Here is a 24,546-nt window from a genome sequence, read left to right as displayed (position 1 = left end):
TAATAAGATTTACTTTATTGATATATCGAGGTCGTTAAGGCCAATAGACGTACCTGACTTTCAACCAAAAGTAAAGAACAACACTAAAACTTAAAACGAACAGAAATTATTTCGTATAGAATTATTCCTTATGTATATTGAGGAAAGGTTCGTTCCCGTCCTCAATACCTTTACTCTTCACATTCAAGTTTTTTTTTAGTACTTTTAGAAAAGCTTCTTATTTTAATTAAACAGCCCTTGTGTTTCAGGAGTCGTTCTTAAAAAAAAGGTACAAATAATCAAAATTTTGCGTAAAGAGTTAGGTATTGGGGAGGAGGCGAACCCCTTTATATATGGAATAGTTTCTGTTCGTTTCAAGTTTTAATGTTGCTCCTTACTTTTAGTTGAAAAACATGTTGTTGTTTTGTATTTAATCTCAGATCGTTCTTTCAAATAATACCAGGAACTATGTCTCCCCCTCCACGAAAATTTCCGGACAATTCCTCTAGAACATCTCCACATGCACAATTGAGTCAGCAAAGAGAACCCAAGACAAATAGATATAATTTTGCAATTTTCCTCTAGAACATCTCCACATGCACAATTGAGTCAGCAAAGAGAACGCAAGACAAATAGATATAATTTTGCATAGGAATTCTGTCAAATAACTCTAGTGTAAAATTTCTCATGGAAAGCACCCCCCCCCCCCCCCCGGAGACTTCCCTTCCCGCGAAAGTCTCACCGTGGAAACCCACCCCCTGCAGAAAATCCCACTAAAAATGTCTGTATACTTTCCAATGAACTATACTATGCGTAAACAATGGGATAATTTTACAACTTACAACCCTTTCCCGGGGGGCTCTGGGGGGGGGGGTCATGTCACCCTCAAAGGCATAGGTATTGGATCTTTTAACTATTCTGAGCAAAATGACTATTTCAAAATTTTTCATCGAACGACTTAGGGGAAAAAGGGGGCAAGGGAGAGGGACTAGTTGCCCTCCAATATTTTCGGTCACTTAAAAGGGACACTAGAACTTTGATTTTCCGTTCTAAAGCGCCCTCTCCCGATATTCTAGAACCATTGGTTCGATACGATTACCCCTGAAAAAAAAAACAAATTAACATGCATCCGTGATGTTTCTTCTGGTGAAAAATACGAAATTCCCCTTTTTTGTTGATGGGAGCTTGGAACCTCTACAGTAGGATTGTCTGATATGCTGATTCTGGTGGTGTATTTTTCATTAAAATTCCTTGACTTTTTGGAAGCATTTCTTCCCTTTCTCGAAAATCAAGCAATTTTCTCGAGGCTCGTAGCTTTTGATGGGCAGCACTAAACTTAATGAAAAGGATTTTTTTTTGGGGGGGAGGGGGGTTACACAAAAAAAAACTCAAAAACGCATAAAAATTTGCCTATGTTCTTTTATGTTACGTTTTTACTAGCCGGAAAAAATCCCCCCCCGCCCCGAAATTATAGAAGGTATATATATAGAGTAAGCATAAAAAGCCAATTCTTTTAACGTATCTGTTGATATCAAAACTGTATTTTTTAGAGTTTCAGTTACTATTGAGCTGAGTTATTCCTTACATACAGTTCGTTACCACGAACTGTTTGAAATCCATCAAGTCTGAATTGACCTTACTTTAGCCTCGCTGCTTCATAAATGGATTATTCAATAAAGCTTGAATGTTTTTCTTTCTGTTTTGTGAAATATTAAAATTAAAGACTTCAACAAAATCGATAATACGACTTGTGTTGTTAAGGCCAATGGGCGTATCTGACTTTAAAAATCATCAGGAGGTCAAAATTAATCTAACAAAACTGTTTTAGCCTTGCTGCTTCATAGGTGGGCTATTTAGTGAAAGATAAATCTTTTTCTTCCAGTTTTACGAGATACTAAAACAACGACTTTTAGAAAACTTGATAACACGAATTAATTTATAGATATATCGATGTTATTATTGCTAATGGGCGTATCTGACTTTAAAACCCATCAGGTCAAAATTAACCTTACAAAGCTGCTTTAGCCTTGCTGCTTCATAGGTTGGTTATTGATTACAGAGGCGGCCTTACTGGTGCGCGGGGCGTTGTGCAGCCGCCACTGCACGGGGCCTGACGTTGAGGTCATAATATAGCGGGAGCAATAATAATGTAGCCTCCAGCGTTAGCGGTAGCAGTGTGATTCCTAGGGTTCAGCGGGAACGTTGTGGTTTTGACAAGAGGGCAGATAATAACCACGCAGCGACGAAGGGTGCTGCATCCTTCTATCGCTTATAAGTTATTCTCTGCGCAGACAGTAGAGTTTGCTCTGCGGCATTTTGCGTTATGAAAATGAATATATTACGTGTTTAAAAATACTTTCACGCTGCAATAAAACTAAAATAGGACATAAATATGACGCTTTTTCTGTGAGGCCCCTCTTAAAGTCATCAAATCACTCATGTGATTGTAATTCGTGACATAATTGGCCCTGTTAGTGCAGGGGCCTGCTAGGTGCGAGGCTTCTGTGTGGTCACACCACTTGGCACCCCCAAAGGCCGGCGCTCATTGAGTGAAACTTGAATGTTTTTCTTTCTATTTTGTGAAATATTAAAATTAAATACTTCAAAACAATTGATAATACGACTTATGTTGTTAAGGCCAGTGGGCGTATCTGACTTTAAAAATCATCAGGAGGTCAAAATTAATCTAACAAAACTGTTTTAGCCTTTGCTGCTTCATAGGTGGGCTATTTAGTGAAACATAAATCTTTTTCTTCTGGTTTTGCGAGATATTAAAACAAAGACTTTTAGAAAACTCGATAACACGAATTAATTTATTGATATATCGATGTCGTTATTGCTAATAAGCGTATCTGACTTTAAAAACCATCAGGTCTAAATTGTCCTTTAAAAGCTATTTTAGCCTTGCTGCTTCATAGGTTGGTTATTGAGTGCAGAGGCGGCCTTACTGGTGCGAGAGGCCTTGTGCAGTCGCCACTGGGCGGGGCCTGACGTCGTGGTCATAATGTAGCGGGAGCAATAATAATGTAGCCTTCAGCGTTAGCGGTAATAGTGTGATTCCTAGGGTTCAGCGGGAACGTTGTGGTTTTGATAAGAGGACAGATAATAACCACGCAGCAACGAAGGGTGCTGCATCCTTCTATCGCTTACAAGTTATTCTCCGCGCTGACTGTAGAGTTTGCGCTGCGGCATTTTGCATTATAAAAAATGAATGTATTACGCGTTTAAAAACTCTCTCACGCTGCAGTAAAACATAAATATGACGCTTTTTCTGTGAGACCCTTCGTGAAGTCACAAAATCACTCACGTGATTACAATTCGTAACATAGTTGGTCCTGTTAGCGCAGGGGCCCGCTAGGTGGGAGGGCCCGGTGTGGTCACACCACTTGCCACCCCCAAAGGCTGGCGCTCATTAAGTGAAACTTGAATGTTTTTCTTTCAATTTTACGAGATATTAAAACAAAGACATTTAGAAAACTCGATATTACTTTATTCGATATATCGATGTCATTAAGACCAATGGGCGTATTTGACTTCACAAACCATCAAGTCTAAACTGACCTTACAAAGTTGTTTTAGCCTTGCTGCTTCATGGGTGGGTTACTCACTGAAACTTGAATTTTCCTTCCTGTTTTGCGAGATATTATAACAAAAACGTTTATAAACTCGATAACACGAATCACTTTATCAATATATCGATGTCATTAAGGCCAATGGACGTATCTAACTTAAAAAACATCAGGTCTACGTTAACCTTTGAAAGCTGTTTCAGCATTGCAGTTTCTGAATCTTACGGATTTTTTTTTCTATAATTATTTATTTTTTACTGAATGTGTATTCACTTCATTATTTGTTTTTTGATATATTTGACATATTTTGGATGTTTTTTTGACATATTCTTAAAGGTATAATTGTGATCCTTGGCTTTTTATTTATTTATTTATTTTTTTTTTTAGAACGGTATTCAGAGACAGGTTTCAATGTAAGTTTAGTTCGTCTCTCATTATAAAACCTACTTGCATCTGACTTATAATCAGCAGAGCCTCGGACTCCTTTTTTTCTAGCGCATTTACGACTTAAGTTTTAACTACAATTCAATTTTTAAATTTACTTGTATTTTTAAATTATCACTACTATTAAATCTTTTAAGTATTAGGTCTAAACAACTTAAAGTTAGAATGATTCGTAAATGTTTCGTATTTTAAATACGGTTTGATTTTCAAATTTACTATTATTTTTGAATTACAATTAATTTCAAAATCTTTTTAAAGTTTTAAATTTAGAAAATTTAAAGTTAGGACAACTCGTATATGACTTAATTTTGAAATTTACCGTTATTTCTAAAATTACCACTAAATTCCTCAAGCTTTAAATTTAAACAACTTCAAGTTAAAATAACTCGTAAATGACACGAACTTGAAACATGATTTGATTTTCCCATTTACCATTTTTTTTATTATTATTATTACCATTAAGTCCTCAGAGTTTAAAATTTACCATTTCGATTTCTTTCTACAGAAAAACGACATGATAAAGGTACGAAATTTGTTTTTATTATAATATATTATACCACAGTAAAGAGGCGGATATTTGAGGGGCAAAGCCATCACAAAAGGGTCACTGGGAGACTGACTCCCAAATAAAATGCTTACTTTGACTTAGGTCTTCCCACGCCGGCTGGCGCATAAGGCGACAACGTTGCCTCTCCGTGGCGACCTCTCTCGTGCTTTTGACCAAAGTTCTTCGAACGACGATTTCAAAAGCGCAGCATCCTTCTAATGGCATTTCCTAGTGTTGTCTTCTGTCGCCCACGTCGTCTGATGCCAGATGGAACCCAACACCACTAGGCGACCCTCACCCATCCGCACCACGTGACCCCAATATTGCCATCGGTTAGTTACAATTCTATCGATCACGAGCGGCTTCTTTGTCTTTTCATGCATAGAGGTGTTAGTGAGCTTATCAATCCATTGGATACCAAGGATGCGCCGAAGACAGATGTTCTCAAAACCCAAGATTTGCTTTTCCAGATGATTAGTCAACGCCCAAAATTCGCAGCCGTACATTAGTACGGAGAGAACGTTATTATTGAAATGCCGGAGTTTGAGCTTTAGGGAGTATGATGGATATCTCCACACATTTCTTAGTTTATTGAAGGCGCTTCCTGCGCATGCAATGCGTGTAGCAATTTCTGGCTCAAGGCTACCATCATATTTAATGACACTACCAAGGTACTTGAACTCATCAACTGTCTCTAGTGCATCTGATCCGATTTTAAGCGGTGGATTACGCAGGGTATTGACGCTGTTTCGCATGACTTTTGTTTTCTGTGTACTGGTTGACAGACCAACTCTCCCGACCATACTGGAGAGTACCGCGATATCATTTTATAGCTCCTCTCTTAAATGAGATAGGAGGGTTCTATCATCAGCAAAATCACCGTCACAGAATGTGCGGTTTTGGTTCAGCTGAATTCCACCTCTGAAATTACATGATCGAGGTACATAGTCGATGAGAATAGGAATTAACACTGGTGAGAGGATACATCCTTGATGGACACCGGACTTCACACTGAACCATGCGGTAGGGTCCCCATCATCAGTCCGTACAACACTTAAATGATTCTCGAATAGCCTGACAATCATACAAACAATCTTATCGGGGAATCCATAATACCGAAGTATTTTCCCTAGTGAGTCTCTGTGGACCGAGTCAAACGCTTTCAAAATGTCAATGAAGGCAACAATAATCTCAGTCTGCCATTCGTTTGCTTCTTCTATGAGTACCCTCAAACTGAATATCAAATCAGCTCACGATTTCCCAGGTCTCAACCCATGTTGCTCGTCTCTTAGTATTGCGTCGACTTTTGACCGAATACAGTTCAGTAGTACTTGGTAGAAAATCTTACTCCCTACAGACTGCAGAGTGATACCTCGCCAGTTATTACATTCGGTGGTTGTGCCTTTCTTAAAGAGCCTGACGATAATCCCTTTCTTCCAATCGATGGGAATATTTTCAGTTTCCCATATCTGAGAAATAGCCTTGTGAAGGGGCTCGGCAATGGTTTCAGCTCCATACTTCAAGAGCTCTGGCTGTAAGCCGTCAACTTCTGCAGCTCTGCCATTCTTAAGCTTATTCAATACTGTCATGACTTGAAGAAGGCTTATAGGTTCTTCGCTTATGTCATGTTGGAGGAACGGTAGCTAAGCCGGAGGGGATACAGGGTTTGTAGGTGGCGGAGAGTTTAGTACCTCATTGAAGTATTCCTTCCACCTCTTATCAATGTCTTCCTTTTCTGTAAGAAGTTGGCCAGCCTTGCTTTCAATCGCAGGTGACGGCTTTCTGAAATCTCCAGTTATTTCCTCTGTGATACGATAGGCTGTCTGACTGTCACCCTTACTGACGGCTGCCTCTGCTTCAGCCGCCTTTGTCTCAAGAAAGGGTCGTTTTCAGCTCTGGTAGACCGCTTTACGGCCTTGTGGGCTTCCTTATATTTAGATTTCAAAAATCTTTGTACTCGACAGTGAACTCACTCTCGCTTGATTCCAACATGATTTTAGCTTCTTTTCGGTCATTCTTAAGTTTCCAAGATTTGTCGCTGATCCACTGCTCACTTTTCCTTTTTGCATACCCGATGTTTTCTTCGGCACAATAGACTCCCATCTCTTGTTTACTGTTGCAGTTGTGTCTTCAGTCGAAATACTTGCAAACCTATTAGCAAGATTTACACAGTACGCTTTTCGACGACTCTTGTCCTAGAGCTTCTGGACGTCAAAGGACTTGATAGGGCTTTTGCATTTCTTCACGGTATTAAGCTTAAGTTTGAAACTGGCAGTCATCAGTTGGCGGTCAGAGTATGAATCTGCGCCACGGTAAGTTCGTACATCCTCCAGCGATCGTCTACGACGCTTTTTAACTAAGATGTAGTCAATCTGGCTTCTTCTAACACCATCAGGTTAAGTTCATGTGTCTTTGTGTCCTTCACAGTGGGGGAACCATAATCCACCTACTATCAGGCTAAGGCTGGCACACATATCAACCAGACGCACTCCATTATCATTGATAACACCCAGGCCATGGTGGCCTAGCGTATCAGGCGCAAAACTGTTATCACTACCAACTTTGGCATTAAAGCCGTCACACACAACTAATACATAGTGCTCACATACTGTATTGAGTATGTCGTTCAAATCACTATAGAAACTGTCCTTGGTGTCCCCACCAGCATCGTTTATGGGGGCATAGGCTGCAACGACGGTAAGTTTAGACTGGGAGCTTTCAAAACGAGCCTTAAGAATTCTTTCATTCTTAGGTACAGATTCCAACATCGACTTCTTTGCTTGTTTACTGACAACTAGGACAATTCCGGCTTTGTGTCTCTTCTCTTTACCTGAGAAGAAGACTTCATAGTTGTCAACATATATTGAACCAGAGCCAGTCAGCCTGGCTTCAGAAATAGCTGTATTTCAATCTTATATGATTGAAGAATTCTAATCACACCCTCTAGACGACATGGTTGTGTGTCAGGATGAACAGTCCTGACATACCAAAAAGCAAGACTAAAAGGTTCATTCGCTGTCAAAAATCGTGTTCGGGGACGGTCAGTAGTCGTTACCAGAGAAATCAAATTAGGTCCGAGGCTTTTCGTTATCATTTCGAAAATTATCTAAAATTTTTACAGGGATAGGGAATTAGCCTATCGCACAACCCTCCTCCTTTCCTGACTTGGGACAGTCTGCCCACCAAGCCCTGAGAGGCAAGGGCCCTAACAGGCGGAGTTATAATAAAATGGTTATGAGGGCTTGACGTTACCCGTAAGACGCTAAAGTTTGACTTTTTGTCACAATTCTTTAAGAACGATTCCTGAAACATAAGGACCGTTTAATTAGAATTATAATCTTTTTAAAGTAGTAAAAAACTTTAGCGTAAAGAGCGGGGTATTGAGGAGGGGGCAACCCCTTTCATATACGGAATAAGTTCTGTTCGTTCAAGTTTTACTGTTGCTCCTTACTTTCAGTTGAAAAAATAAAAAAGACTTTTTTTTATTTAATAGAAGACATCGTCTTAAAGTTGTGTAAAGACAATTAAGTGCTCATATGAAAACTATTGTCAACACGTACTATTGTAAATTGTCACTGATATTGCCAAAATTCATTTCCTTGTGGAATCAAAAAGTGTCTCTTCTGTGTACCATTTCACGAATGGAGAGAGTTAGAATCAATAGCTCAATTCACGGAAATGTAGGAGGGGGAGGGGTGTTTTTCAAAATCTATATGAGTGCAACTTTGTTTTTCTTCAATAAAAATACAATAAGGTCATTTTCAACGAAAATACCGGAAAAGGGTATTTTTCAAGACTGGGGGACGAAAAAAAGACTTGGGGACAAATGGCCTCTTCCCAACTTGACACAACTGGTTAGAAAACCGGGCGATCCTTCCCAAGAAGGGCGCCATTAAGAAGAATTGTTCAAATATATGTAAATCCAATGGGATACATCTAAAGCATTAGACGAGACGGTGCTACAAGAAACTAACAATTAATATCTTCTTAAAATCATGGACAGACAAATAGCTAAAGTCGCAGAGACGAATAAAGGATTTTATGGAAGCTAATGTTGGTTCCAAGGCTGTATCCAGGGGAGTGGGGTACGCGGGTTTGACCCCCCCCCCCCCCGAAATGTTTTTCCGACTCGTAAAAATGTAACAAAAATGACTATAAACAAATTTTTTATGTGTTTTTTAAAGTTTTTTTTGTAAAAACCTGAATTAAAAATTTAATTCAGGAATAGAGATAATTAGAAAACTGGTCAGTCCTTCTTAAGGAATAACTGAAACAACTCGTTAGTCCTATTCAAGGGGTTGCTGACACAGGTATGAGCTCGATTGGACAAACAAACGAACACTTTCTACGACAGGGCCCGATGGAGCTCACATTTTATTAATCTTGGAGTAGTGAAAGTTGATAGGTAACAAACACAGTCTTGTTTTATGGTGTTCGTTTATACTACCTTAGTTCTGCCCTAGGATGGATGGATGATAGAATATCTATCAACAAGTGAAATGACATCATTTTTATATAATTCTGAAAAAGACTTATACCAGCTTTGCCTCTCACTCAGACTCTCTGGCGTGGCTTTTTCTCAAATTAGCCATGGCTCTCAAGTTTTTCATCACAGTCCACCAAATTGATTTTAATTCAAAGTTGATTTTAATCATTCGGACTGAGGTGTAATATATTTTTTCCTTAATATAGGAATTTTAATGACAAATTTACTTGACCCGTAAGCTGTAGCGTAAATTATTAATATTATTAATATATCTTTATTAAAATTATTAATAATTGGAACATACATTTATTCTATAGAAGAGAGTTAGATAATTGTCTTAATAACTGTTGAATATATATTGCAAAAAAAAAAAAACGAACAAAAACCATTTCATTGAAAATATCTAGGAAACCAGAGTAGGTCTTATTTTTTTTGTAATTTTCTTTATTTTCTTTTTTGATTTCATGATTTTCTAATTTTTTGTCTAATTAAAAGTATAATTTTTTATCTTTTATCGCTTCTCAGAAAGATACAGCTGATCCCGTATGAAACTCATACGTGTACGTTTTTTTTAACTAGCTATTCCAACATGCATACATACCACCCTATTTTATAATCACAAAAAAAAACAGCTTAAAAACGATAGAATTTGTGAAATTTCCGGTCGTATCAAAATAAACTTAAACCTCTAAGTGAAATTATAATATAGGTAATTTAGAATTAAATTTGTTTAAAATTTTTCTATTTCTGATGGAGTTCCATTATCCATCCCATCAGTTCTATTAGCATATTATCAGTTTTTCTATTAGTCTTTGAAATTTTATTATTACTATGGATGGACTCACAAAAGTGATTCGAAGCTCAGCCCACAAAGGTCCATTGCCTCCACATCAAAAACAAAACAAGAAAATAAATGAAGTAAAATAGTCATAAATAAATACAAATAAAAAATCTGATATAAATAATTTTATTTATGTTTATATAAATTTTGATATATTATTGTAATAAACTTGCAATAATATTTAATGATGACAATTAATTATAATGATAATTATCATTGATGACAATTTGCTTATGAACCGTACCCATAGATTCCTAGGAATACGCAAGTGAATGTGGGTTGATAATTAGTCATCAGTGCTTATTATCATTGTCATCAAATGTCATCATCAAATATTAACTGTCATTGTAAATTATCATTAATGATAATTATCATTATCATTAGCTCTCACTATCAAATATAATTACTTGTCAACATTAAATATCATTAATTGTCATTACAAATTGTCCTTAATCATAAGTATCAAGATAAATTATTATCATTCATTATCATCAATTATCATTGCTCATTCGAACGGAAATTAAAAGTTCTAGTGCCCTTTTTAAGTGACCCAAAAATTGGAGGGAAACTAGGCCCCCTCCCACACTCATTTTGTCCCAAAGTCACCTGATCAAAATATTTAGATAGCCATTTTGTTCAGCATAGTCGAAAATCTAATAACTATGTCTTTGAGGATGGCTAAATCCCCCACAGTCCCCGAAGGAAGTGCTGCAAGTTATGAACTTTGCCCATTGTTTACATATAGTATTGGTTATTGGGAAGTATACAGACGGATTCAGGAGGGATTTTTCCTGGTGGGAGGAGGGGATTCGGAGGAGGGGGTTACGTGGGAGGATGTTTCCATGGAGGATTTTTTCGTGAGGGAAGGAACATTTCTATTAAGGGGGCGCCGGCTATTCCCAGCATTATTAAAAAAAAAACAATCAGAAATTAAATAAAAAAACAAGTTTTTTCACCTGAAAGTAAGGAGCAACATTAAAACTTAAAACGAACAGATATTATTACGTATATGAGGGGGTTCGTCTCCTAGTCAATACCCTGCTCTTTACGCTAAAGTATTTTTTATTACTTTCAAAAGAGCTATCTATTCTAATTAAACGGCCTTTGTGATTCAGAGGTCATTCTTAGAGAATTGGAACAGAATTCGAACTTTAGCGTAAAGAGCGAGATATTGACTAGGGCCTCATATACGTAATAATTTCTGTTCGTTTTAAGTTTCAATGTTGCTCCTTACTTTCAGTTGAAAAAACTTGTTTTTTTTTAAATATTTAATTATCGATAAGGGTGGTACTGGACTATAGCCTTCTCCCTCCCAGTCCTGTGGATTAGCTCCTAGACAATATAGCATACTAGTAGGCAGGGCTGTAGCCAGAATTTTTTTCAATGGCGTCATTTTTTTTGGGGGGGGGAGAAGGGGTTAAAGTTTAAAAAAAACAGTTTGTAAACATTTTTGTTTTGTCTTTACGAATCAGACAAAACTTCGCAGAGGGGGGTTTAAAATCTCTAATCCTTCCCCCTGGATACGCCCCTGCTAGTAGGGATTATTTGTGGTGATAGAAAAACTGTCATAGTCCAGGCAGTTCAAACTCTTCATTTTCAGGCAAATTTGAAGAGAATACCCTCACTTAATGTTCTAGCATACCCTCACCTAACGTATTCATATTCGAGCCTTTATTATTCCTTAAATATTGCTAAAAAAAATACCAAACGAATGCTACTTGATAAATAAAACTTAGACTATATTCGTTTCAATTAAACGGTCATTATAAAGTATACGCTCAAATCTAAACCTTGTCAGATCCAGAGTCTGATATCTTGAATGGATGATCAGTTCAGCAATTGCACGGCCGGCAGCAGGTGCTTGTTGCAGTCCTAAAATGATAATATAATACATTTTCAATGAGTAATTAAACAGAACATCAGTGCTAATTCTCAAATTGTTGAAATAATTTTTTTAGACAACACTACCTTTCTATTAACAGGATTTATAATTTGAAAACATAGAGAAAACGGGTATAGTATTTTATGTGAGCATTCGTGCTATTTGCATGATGATATTGGAAGTTATTAAGATATTTCAAACTTCAATTGTACCGGAAACACCCTAGTCTATTATTCTGTTGCACTTATTCAGTCAAAGGAATTATTGGAATTATTCAATATATTGAAATTATTCATTCGAAGTCGAAGTATTTAGATTTTCTTTAGTATTTAAAGTTTGTTGATTTTTTCCACTGCTTTGTTTTAATATATTATACTCATTTTCTCTACATTTTCGTTTGTTAAAAAGACAGAGAGAGAGAGAGAGAGAGAGAGAGAGAGAGAGAAGTGAACGCAAAAAAACATACATAATAAGACAGATTACAATCTTCATTCGAATTTGACACTATGAGTTTGGTTAGGCATATGTGATTCGGACATAGTTCATTGATACCGTAGATTTTCAGCAAGTAATTAAACGGAACAGTACTGCTAATTCTCGACATTTTGAAAGAGAGAGAGAAACGTAGAGAAGGGGAAAGAGAAAGGGTGACAGAAGAAGATAGTTAGGGAGAAAGTGTAAGTAAACACTTTCTAACATAATAAGGCAGATTACAATTTTCCTTTTAATTTTACATTATGAGTTTGTTTACGCATATGTTTTTAACATGATTTGTACAGTTAGGCATATGTAACTTAAGGTGAAGCAAAAACCAATAGTTTATTGTTTCCAAAATCGACACTGATAGGCCAATCTTATCGATGTTTAAGTTTCATAAATACACTTTACTTACTTTATTTTTTTATTTGCTTTTTTCAAGGATAATGACTCTAATTCTGAATTGCATGCCAATTGGAACTTTGAAAGCGAGATATCAAACTATTATTTCTCAGACAGTAAATAGATGGCACGGTTGCATTTGTGCTAAAATATAAAAAATCTACTAATTCTACTATGCTCTATTTTTTTAATTGTAGAAAAAAAGAAATATACAACAAGTTTTGATGACCTTTGGTATCAGTCATAATAAACGGCCTGTTATTATTTTCGATAAAAGCAATAAATATTGCGAATTTACCGAGGGCGAATCTTCACATATTACGTAATGAGAAAGAAATGCAAAAAAAAAAAGCTAACAAGGAAAAGTCAAGTAAATCAAAATCAAGTGAAGCGTTAGCTGCGTCGAAAGCCATTGATAGGAATCATTATCAGTCTAAATTTTTAACTGCATTTTGTCTTTTGCTTTTCATGTAAGTGTAGTTCTTCTTCTTTGTCGTTTTCAGTCCCCCCCCCCCCCCAACAAAAAAAACAACAAACAAATATTTAAAAAAAATTCATTTTATAAGTTTGTCTAAGAAAAGTATAAACAGTATTATAATTCAGGCCCAATGAATGGATAGATCTGAAACTACTGAATCGAGTAATATACTTTGTCTAAATACTCTTATACTAATGTTAGTATAAACTAATGACCTAATTAAATATAAACTAATAAATATGAACTAAGTAACATACTATAGGCAAATATAATATGATAAATGCAATATAAATAAATATAAACTAAGTATAAACTAATAACAAAAGAAACTAATGACAAGGACAAAATTCACACTTTGTCTTTTTAGCGTAAGTTGTGGGCTTGTCACAAAATCATAACGTTATGGGGAGAATAAACCTTAAGCTTTTATAGCTTAATCTTTAATAGAACATATGTTTTAACAGAGCTTAATATGCTTAATATGCTCAGTCTTTAATAGAACATAAGCTTTTATAGAGCTTAAGCTTTAATAGAGCTTCAGCTTAATATGCTTAAGCTTTAATAGAACATATTTTTTAACAGAGCTTAAGCTAAATATGCTCAGTCTTTAACAGAACATAAGCTTTAACAGAGCTTAAGCTTTAATAGAACATATACTTTAATAGAGATTAAGCTTAATATGTTTCAAACTTTAATAGAGCTTAAGCTTAATATGCTTAAGCTTTGATAGAACATATGGGGAAGATAAACCTAAAGCTTTCGAGAAATAAAAAAAGGTACTAAGCTTTTGGGCGGAAATTTTCTCTCCACGATCAGCGCTATTTTATAACTGGCCGCATAACCGATGATAACATAAAAGCACCAAAAATTCGCGGGATTTCCAAGTAGCCAGTTTCAGGCGACAAAATATATTATTTTAAATCAGACTCAACATAAACTGGTAACAACCAGGACCGTATCCAGAATTTCCGCTTAGGGAGGGGGGAAAGGGTACAAAAAATTGAGGTTAGATACAAAAAAAAGATCAGTGATTATCAGGGGTTCTGTATACAAAAATTTGTTTATATGAGCTCTTGTATTGTGTTTACACGCAATGTAAACACAAAGCAAAGTTATACAACAGAGAAACATAGCTTTTAAAAGAATCATCAAGCTGTCCTTCAGTAGCAACCAGAGGCGGGGTTGCCACCTCTAGCACGAAAGTGCTTAGCACTATTTCATTATGTGTAACACAACTGAAGTGCCATTTTATCACTATTACAGTCAGTTTTTTACTGTGGCACCGATAATTGCTATGTAGCACACATATTTGGGCAATTTTAGCACTCTAGGAACTGACCGTGGTGAACAGAGGTTGTTGTTTGGGGTTTGACGCGTTCGACCACTAGGTCATATGCGTTGAACAGAGGCCCCGAAAGAAGAGGGCACCAAAAAATCACCAACGACACAGCTATCGAGCTGACCTTATAAATCTCTATGTCTCACTCCAACCCCAATGGGATAAATTTTGGTGACCACAGCGATAAGAGAATGGCTGTCGCCTCTTTCTTGGATACCCTAAGCACCTCTGGAGGCAGAGGAGACTTCAAGGTCTAAGGTGAGGAAATAAGCAAATTTTAATTGTTATACTAAATTCTTACTATGCTTTTAGACCGCAATAATTCACTCTAATAAATCAAGTCCATATAAGTACATTAAGTATGTAGTATAAAATATCATAGTGCACGTTAATAAGCCACAGGTAGCAACACAGAAAATTCTGAAATAGGAATTACTGAAGAACCACTGAGCAAAAAATTCACTTTGCGAGGGAAAACAACTTTCAATACTTACAGTTCTCCGTTATATAGAGCATGTGTCGGCAACCCGTGGCCCGCGGGCCACATGTGGCCCTCGAGGCATCTCGGTGTCACCCACAAGATCTCGCCGCAACATACCTGACGGACCATATTACACACCATACCAATACACAACGGAGTCAAAGAGGGCGCCATCTAGCATTCTCAAAAAATCCAAAAGCGCCATCTAGTATGGTTAGTTTGATGTTCAACGAACCAGACTAATCATGACCATCAAAAGTATTTTGCCTTTAGGTTTTCTCTGTTTATTCTTTTTTAGTTCTGTACAATTTAGTGCTCGTAGTACCAAATGAAAGCCAAATTATCCGGTCGTTTTATGTGGCCATCTTGTGGCAAAATATTCAGGAGAGGAAAAATAACGCTTGATTTTGTAGAAGAGTGTCATCTGTAACATAGTGGGACAGAAAAATGGTATACACTGAAAAATATTCCAATATGGACCAGATGACATCTATCTATAAATTCGAGGGTAGTTTTTTTTTTTTTTTAAAGGCAGTTTTCTTCAAAAAGGTTCGAGTATATCCAGGTTGTCAAAGGAGCATAGATAAAATGTCTACAATGATATAGATAGATAGAATATGATAGATACAATGTCATAGACGCAATATCCCAGGAAAAAAGGGGGTACATTGGAATTTTTAGTGCATATTATTGGGGATGTTACTAAAAAAAACAAAAAACACTATGTACATCCAAGTTTGTCATAAGGGCATATTACGACATCTTTGGAACAGATAAAGGTATTAAGTTGAAACTTCAGGACCTGTTGAGGGGGAATAATAACTAAATTTTCCATGGCCTATGGGCTTTTAGCGCAAATAAATTCTATTCTAATTTTATTCTATGTATGTTAAAATGGCCTATCTGCAATATATCTCGGATGGCTAAGGCCATTAAGGTGAAACTAGTCGGGATATTGCAGTGTATATTGAACAAAATCAAAATGCACTCTGTGCATGAAGGGTGTCAAAAGGACATATGAAGAATTTCTGAGGGACAGCTGAAAGCAATAAACTGAACCTTTGAGGGCTACTACAACTACTCCTTATGCAATTAGTACTACTGCTATTGTGACTTTTTCAAACTGTGACTGCTTTTAACTCTTTGAATTTGTGACTGCTTGCAACTGCAAATAATTACGACTGTGACTGATTGGGACTAAAACCCCAACTACTTGTAACTAAAATTGCCAGTTCATGTGACTTTGATTGCATCAACTGCTTTGCTATAGCAAGCAACGAGACAATTCGTCAGAACTGGAGCAATGCCAAAGAGGCAGGGATAAACTGGCTGGCAGGCTTTCGAACTCGAAATTCGCAACTGTCACAACACAAGTCTGAACCCACAAGTTTGGGTAAAGCTGTAATAGGGTCAATATGGGACAGTTCTTATCAAACTTAAAATCAGTTCTAGAAAAGATTCCTTTCGCTGCAAGTGACATTTATAACTGTTACGAAAATTCTGTAACCATAGTTCACATTCCTACTAGAATGTTTGGGGAGAGGGTTCAGAAAGTAGTGTGCAAGGCAACATCCTCAGAGAGAGGTGTCTTTGTCACCATGGTCGGGACTGTTTCTGCAAGCAGTCAGTATTTACCATCTTACTTTACATTTATAAGGAAAAACTTTCAGCCTCACATGCTAACTGGTGCTCCAGCAAACTCAGCCGGTGGAGTCTCACCATGGGCTTGGATCAGTCAAGATCTGTTTTTGAAGTATATTCATCACCCCAAGGACATATTCACATGCATCTCAAAAGAACCCTAAGCTTGAATCTTAGATAAAAATAATTCTCATTTCTCCTTAAAAGTTATCCAGTTTGCAAAAAATTCAGGCATCACGCTACACATCAGCCCCAAGCTCTAGATCTTAGAGGGCAGTGTGTACTTTCCCTTCAAGTGCCAATACAACAAAGCTCCAGATAACTGGGTGTTGTCTAATCCTGGGAAGACCTTAGCAATAAATGACATTGCTTCTTTTGTTAGATGGAGTCTTTCTCTATTGTTCACCCCAAATAACATCATGGGGGTCTTACAGAAAACTGGAATATGACTGTAAAATCCTGAAACCTTCACAGAAGGTGATTTTCTTAACTTTTTTGTCACTGACAGGCCCTAATCCTGACGGACCTACCCAATTAGTCCTCCAAATGACATCCTATGTCATCCTGAAGACCCTGAGGTTGAGGTGAACAATGAAGAAGCTCAGAATTCATCCGCTCCTGTTTCAAGTCAAGAACCAGTTATGCCTGAACAAGTAAGTCCATTCCGCAAAGCAAAGTTCGCGTTACCCAACACAGTCAATCAGCTGATCAGCTGTACGTAATCAGCTGTTCCATTTCAGAAGCCAATCAGCTGTACGTACCAATAAGCCAATTAGCCAATCAGCTACAAGTGGTAGAATAATAGCAAAGCATGGTGGCTCATTTACTGGTAGCGAACTTGCAAAAGAGTGTGTCCTAGCTATTGCGGAGTAAGTATGCACGGAACAGATATTTTTTTGAAAACATTAGTCTCTTTGCTAGAACTTACACCCACCACCGAAGACTTGGATGCTAATTTGTCTAAACAACTTAAGGATATAGCGCAGTCTTTTACATACTTCTCTCTTGCAATGGACAAAAGTACGGACGTGTCAGATGCGGCACAATTCCTAATATTTGTGCGAGGAATTGATGAAAACAGTCATGCATATGAGGAGTTATTTAAAATATGCGGTCTTGATGATACTACAAAGCGGGAGATTTATTTCAACACTTGGAACAAGCTCTGGTTTCATGCGGTTTGAGCTGGGATAAATTAATGAGCATCACCACGGACAACAGAAACAACAAAAGCAGTCATAATAAAAGTGTCGCTTTAAGAGCCAAAAGCAAACTTCTGGAGTCTGGATCTGAAGTTTCATGTACATTTCACTGCATTGTCCATGAAGAAGCATTGTGTTGCAAGGTTTTGTCGTTGAAAGAAACAATAAATACCGTTATATCGGCTATTAACTCACCATCAGTTTAGAAAGCCTTTGGAAGATGTGGAAGCTAATATGGTGACGTGATCTATTACTGTGAAGCAAGATGGCAAAACCGAGGAGCAATACTTCGCCGTTTTTTTTATTTTTTTAAGAAAGAATTTTTTAACTTCATGAAGATGAAAGCAAAGATAATACCCAAACTTTACAACAACCAATGGGTATATATCTTGGGTTTTTAACTGATTTTACTAGAGAAAAGAATGAACTCAACAAACGTTACAAAGAAAAAATAAATTGATATGCCAATTGCATTCGGATGTTAAGACACTTGGAATGGAACTAACATTGTTTATCAAGCATGTTTACTTAGACTTAGGTCTTCCCACACCAGCTGATGCATAAAGCGACAACGGTGTCTCTCCATGACGACCTCTCTTGTGCTTTTGACAACAGGTCCTCGACCGACGATCTCAACAGCACATCATCCTTCTCAAGGCATTTGCCTAGTATTACCTTCCGTTGCCCGCGCCTTTTGATGCCGGGAGGAGCCCAACACCCCACATCATGGGGTAGGCAGCCCTCATCCATCCGCACCATGTGACCCCAATAACGCCATCGGTTAGCCATAATTCTACCGACCACGAGTGGCTACTTTGTCTTTTCGTGTATAAAGGCGTTAGTAACCTTATCAGTCCACTGGATACCAAGGATGCGTCGAAGGCAGATGTTCTCCAAAACCTAGATTCACTTTCCAGCTGCTTAGTCAACCCAAGATTCGCAGCCGCACAGCTTCAGGGAGTATACTGGATTCCTCCACACATTTCTTGGTTTACTGAAGGCGCTTCTCGCGCATGCAATGCGTGTGGTGATTTTCCACTCAAGGCTTCCGTCATATTTAATGACACTACGAAGGTACTTGAACTCTTAGATATCTTCTACTACATGGGGTCAAACTTCGAGCGGTGGGGAAGGTAGGGTATTGACGCTATTTCAAATGAATTTTGTTTTCTGTGTACTTATTGACAGAACAGGTCGCTCGGCCGTGCTAGAGAGCACATCGATATTCTTCTGTAGCTCCTCTCTTAAATGAGATAGGAGGGTTACATCATCAGCAAAATCACCATCCCAAAATTGGAGGTTTTGGTTCAGCTGGATTCCACCTGTGAAGTTACATATTTGAAGTGTATAGTCAATGAGTATAGCAAATAGTACAGGAGAGAAGATACATTCTGGATGGACACCAGACCTCACACTGAGCCATTTGTTAAGACCCCATCATCAGTCCGTACAGTACATAACTGATTCTCGTATAGCCTGACAATCATAAGGACAATCTTGTCGGGAAATCCATAATACCGTAGTATTCTCCATAGTGAATCTCTGTGAATTGAGTCAAACGCCATTAACCATATTGATGGGAAAAGCTCGATCATTTTCCAAATTGCAAAAAAGCAGTAGGAGAAACTGATATAAATTTTGTTTGGCAAAAGACTTAAATGAAGAGTGCATTAATACAACTTCAAACTGAGTTTGAAATCCGGTTTGCTGATTTCAAAAAGATCTCACGTAAGATGGATATTTTCGAAAACCCCTTCGCAGTGGAAATCAGTAATGTACCAAGCAATTTGTGAATCAATAAGATGGATTTTCAAAGTGATACCACCCTTATAATAGCTTTTAAGGAGAAACCAGCTCGGTAGATTTCTATGGAAGTTTGCCTTGTGAAAACTACAAGGAGTTAAAAGGGTTTACTCAGCAAATAATTACTGTGTTTGGTAGAGCATATATTTGTGAGCAAGCTTTTTCAATTCTGAATTACCGAAAAAACATATAATATTCTCCGTTATCGGATAAACATTTAGACGCAATACTACGCGCCTCTAAAACAAAAATACAAGCTAGTGTAAAAAAAAAACACCTACAAGTCAACTACAACAACAAAAATCTCATTGATTGTAATAACTACAATAATTTTTTTAAAAAAATATACGTGAAGCTTTTTTTTAAACCTAAAATATTTGTATATAAATATTGTAGATATACATTAATTATTAAATTATACATACAATACTAACTTACAATGTAGTGGCATGTGACCTAAGTGCGACCCGCATAATATCCTAACGTAAAAATTTGGCTCTTTTACAACAAAAGGTTGCCGACCCATGACATAGAGTTATATTTTGTATAATTTTCTAAAATTTGAATTATATTCGGCACTTTTTAATTATACGAAACAAACCCAAGAAGTGAAGTTAGGTTAATCCTAACAAAATATAACCATCATATAATCTTTAGTTTATATAATAATATAATTTAAGCTATATATTTGCAAATTAGGGGGTGGGGGTGATGGTAAAGTATTTGGACAGCGCCCCTAGCCTAACTCAACCTAACCTACCCCCCCCTCTAATGTGCAAATATATAGCCCAAATTATACAAGCCCAATACATTCTATCACCCATCACTTGTCTTTGCGGCTACGTAATCGGTTTTCTCATATCTAACCTAACCGTAATTCGTGGTTGGTTTTCGTTTAATTAATAAGTGCTTTATATTCTATTACATCTCCATTATATAGAGACTTAAAATGCCTTCAGGGAGCCTTTAAGAAAAAAAGGGATAGAAAAAGCAAACGAAATTACCATGGCCACTGAATCCAGTGGCAAAAAATACATTTCTATGAATGGGATGGGGTCCTAATATAGCGTTCTGGTCATATGTGTTGTAGTCGTAATGTCCGGCCCAGGCGCTCTTTACCTGAAAGAAAAACTTAAGAGTTAATAAACAGTAGCTACGGCATCTACTTTTGTATTTCTAGAATAGGTTTTGGCAAAAGGTACGATGAAATCCCTGCTTCATTACGATGAATCCTCTGTTTTAGTCAATATTGTACAAATGGAATGAATGTTTAACATTAGATTTAAGTGTTTCTGTAAATTAATTATAAAAGAAAACTTTTTTCCACCAAAGAAGTTTTTCAAAGAAACGTAAAGACCTATATTAAACCAAAGATGAGACGAAATGAAGTCAAATGATTCTTCAAGAGTAAAACTACCATAAGTCACAATCGGTAATTCAATGAAACCAAAAACTAACAAAATTACAATAAATAACAAGTCAAAGTCAAAACGTGCAGAAATTAAAAAGAGTGGGGCTGCCGCCCCCATGTCTTCTAAAAGACCAGAACATAATTTGTAAAGTTTGAACAATATAATCATAAGATATTGCTGATGCACCATTTTGACAACCTGCTTGCACATACTGTCTTTTGAATTAATTCAAATACCTCTTCAATATTCCCTATAGTTTTCACCTCCAAAGGCTTAGACTTAGTAGTAGTCGTCGTCACAGCAGCATTAGTACGTAATAATAGTAGCAGTAACAGTAGTAGAAGAAGCAATGGTTTTGTGCACGTATTGCCTTTTGGTCAGTTGAACACCCCCTCATTATGCCCTGAAAGTTTCTACTTATTGCTCTAAGCTGATACTTCATGAGAACACTAAAGCACTTTAACACTAACAGTAAAGTCGCTTTATTGAGTCGCTCTATAGTAAAGTCGTGTTCTCATTGAAACAACTCTATTGAGCTTTTGCGGTGCTCAGTCGTAGTAGCAATAATTGTAGATATAGGTATTTGTTGTTTTTATTTCTTGGTTTTGGATTTTATTTGATTTTAGGTTGTTTTAGTTTATTTCGTTGTTGTTGTTTTTTAGCGTTGAAAACGCCTTGTTTCATACAGGCGAATTATTCGCGTCGCTTTAGTTTCTTCTTTTTCTTCTACTAGCCGTAGTCCCGTATGTTTTCTTTGTCGTGAGAGTTCTCTCTCTCTCTCTCTTTGTGTTGTTTCAAGTTTTCTCTAAAACACCCTAATCGTTGATGGGTTGAATACTAAAAATGTGGAAACAATCTTTGCACAACTCTCAGAAGCTAAAAACGAGGTAAAGTCTTATTAGTCTCAGCATTTATATATGGACAGAAGAAAATGACCCACTTCACAGGCCTCTTACAATAGTTAGAGCGCTAGCGCGCTATTGCCCTTTTTAATAGTCGAAAGTGATTGGAGGACAACTAGCCCCCCCCCACGCCCATCATTCCCCCAAACACATCCAATAAAAATTAATAGATAGCCATGTTAATCACTGGAGATAAATGCTTTGCAAATTATCTCTTTGACGATGAAAACTCCAACGCTCAAAGCCCTAAGGGCAAAAATCGTACGTTATACGCTGGGGGCATATAAAGTTTTATTGAAAATATTGTCGTAGAAACTTCATAAGGGCTCATTCAATTGGAAAAAGAAAGGGCTAGTGCCTTTTTTTTATAATTGAAAGTGATTGGATAGCGACTAACGCCCCTCTCCGTCCCACCATTTTCCCAAACACATCGAATTAAAATTTTTAGATATCCATTTTGTTCAACGTAGTTGAAAGTTCTGGAAATGTTTTCTCATAGAATGATAACCCCCTCAGAGCCCTCAGTGCAATGGTTGTAAGTTATGCCCTGGGGGCATATAAAGTTTTTATTGAAAACGTTGTCGTAGAAACTTCATAAGGGCTCATTCGATTGGAAAAAGAAAGGGCTAGTGCCTTTTTTATAATTGAAAGTGATTGGATAGTGACTAACGCCCCTCTCATGCCCACCATTTTCCCAAACACATCGAGTAAAAATTTTGAAATATCCATTTTGTTCAACGTAGTTGAATGTTCTGGAAATTATGTCTTTTAGGATGATAACCCCCTCAGACCCCTCAGTGCAAGGGTTGTAAGTTATGCCCTGGGGGCATATAAAGTTTTTATTGAAAGCGTTGTCGTAGAAACTTCAAAAGGGCTCATTCAATTGGAAATTGACAGGGCTAGGGCCTTTTTTAATAGTTGAAAGTAATTGGATAGCGACTAATGCCCTTCTCACGCCCACCATTTTCCCAAACACATCCAATCAAAATTTTAAGATATCCATTTTGTTCAACGTAGTTGAAAGTTCTGCAAATTAGGTCTTTTAGGATGATAATCCCCTCAGAGACCTCAGTACAAGGGTTGTAGGTTATGCCCTGGGGGCATATAAGGTTTATATAGAAAGTTGTTGTATATGATTTATAGAATAGATTTTAGTCTTCCTCAAATCCAGTTTTTATTTACAAGATATTCTACCTATTCATGAAGTAGAAACTTTGCGAGTCGCTGGCTGGACGCTGGTTTTCTTCAGCAGTATCTCAGCATATCAGCAGTATCTGAGGCATCTCAGCAGTATCCCAAGAACGACTGAGGGTATTATGTTCAAACTTTCGGGGCTACTTCTGCTCTTGAAATTTAACCAAATCAAAATAGCGTAAGTGTATCCAAGCTATCAAAGAAAGTAAACAGATTTTTTTGCAAATGGTATCAAGTTTTCCATTTCAGGTCAACTAGAGGAGGTATGAAACTAAATTAAACAGTACTATTTCTGTCCAGATTTTTAAAAGGGTGTGTGTTGTTAAAAATTGCTGAAAATTTTTCTCCAGCATACAGATAGCAGGCCAAACTATAAAGTTCTAAAAAACGAAAAGATTTAAAATGTTATTTTTTTTCCCCTGACAACACTATTTCAATATAAAAAGAACAAAAATTAATTAAAAAAACTTTTTCCTAAAAATAATTTTTCAAAGAAAAGTAAAGAACTCCATTAAACAAAAAATGAGCAAAACTAAAATCAAATAATTTACCAAACGTTAAACTATCACAAATAAATGAAACCCAAAACGAACATAAATTACAATAAATAACCGAGTCAAACTCAAAACGAGCAGAAATTAACATAAGTTGGGAGCAAAACCCCTATGCCTTCCCAAGGCCAGAACAAAATTTGCACTTTACTGAAAAAATACAAATGAATTTGCATTGTCAGTTTAATATACACATACTGATATTTAGTAATCAAATGTTAATATTATTTGATTTATTAAAGTTATAAAAGTAAAAACATTTATATTTTTTTCAGTAAAGTGCAAATTTTGTTCTGGCCTTGGGAAGGCATAGGGGTTTTGTGCCCAACTTATGTTAATTTCTGCTCGTTTTGAGTTTGACTCGGTTATTTATTGTAATTTCTGTTTGTTTTGGGTTTCATTTATTTATTGATGCTTATTTGTGGTAGTTTCACGCTTGGTAGATTATTTGATTTTATTTTTGCTCACTTTTTGTTTAATTGAGTTCTTTACTTTTGTTTGAAAAACTTATTTTGTGGAAAAAGTTTTTTTTTAATTAATGTATCAAAAAGCCGACTTGACCTCTGCTCGCTTTGGTATTTAGCCCTTGCATGCTTGCTATTATGAAATCGTACTTAAAAGTTGTGACTTGGTGCTCAGTCAGAGTAGCAATAATTGCAGATACAGATATTTGTTGTTTTTATTTCTTGGTTTTGGATTTTATTTGATTTTAGTCTGTCTTAGTTTATATCATTGTTTTCTTAGCGTTGGAGACGCCTTGTTTCATACAGGCGAATTATTCGCGTCACTTTAGTTTTGTCTTTTCCTTTTACTAGCCGTAGTCCCGTTTGTTTTCTTCGTCAAGAGAGTTCTCTCTCTCTTTGTGTTTTTTCTTTCATAATGAGACAGTACAGTGACAACAGGAAAATGGAACAGA

The 24,546-nt window shown here is 36.7% G+C and overlaps 1 protein-coding gene across 1 annotated transcript in view; it reads right to left on the bottom strand.

The window, feature by feature from the left end:
* Positions 1–11,588: 11,588 nt before the first annotated feature.
* The window catches only part of LOC148942572 (FAD-dependent oxidoreductase domain-containing protein 1-like), a 99,321-nt gene continuing 86,363 nt past the window's right edge, over positions 11,589–24,546 (bottom strand). Inside the window, exons 7-8 of the mRNA XM_089102307.1 lie at positions 20,576–20,690; positions 11,589–11,738 (exon numbers count right to left, since the gene is read on the bottom strand). Of these exons, the coding sequence (XP_088958433.1) occupies positions 11,599–11,738; positions 20,576–20,690 (255 nt within the window). The 3' untranslated portion in view covers positions 11,589–11,598. The remainder of the gene's footprint in view (positions 11,739–20,575; positions 20,691–24,546) is intronic.

This window comes from Artemia sp. Qi Xiang Cuo, chromosome 16, assembly GCF_049724085.1.
Source record: "Artemia sp. Qi Xiang Cuo chromosome 16, ASM4972408v1, whole genome shotgun sequence".
NCBI classification, from domain to species: domain Eukaryota; kingdom Metazoa; phylum Arthropoda; class Branchiopoda; order Anostraca; family Artemiidae; genus Artemia; species Artemia sp. Qi Xiang Cuo.
Note: the sequence above shows the minus strand (reverse complement) of the source record. Positions and strands in the feature narration are given on the sequence as shown.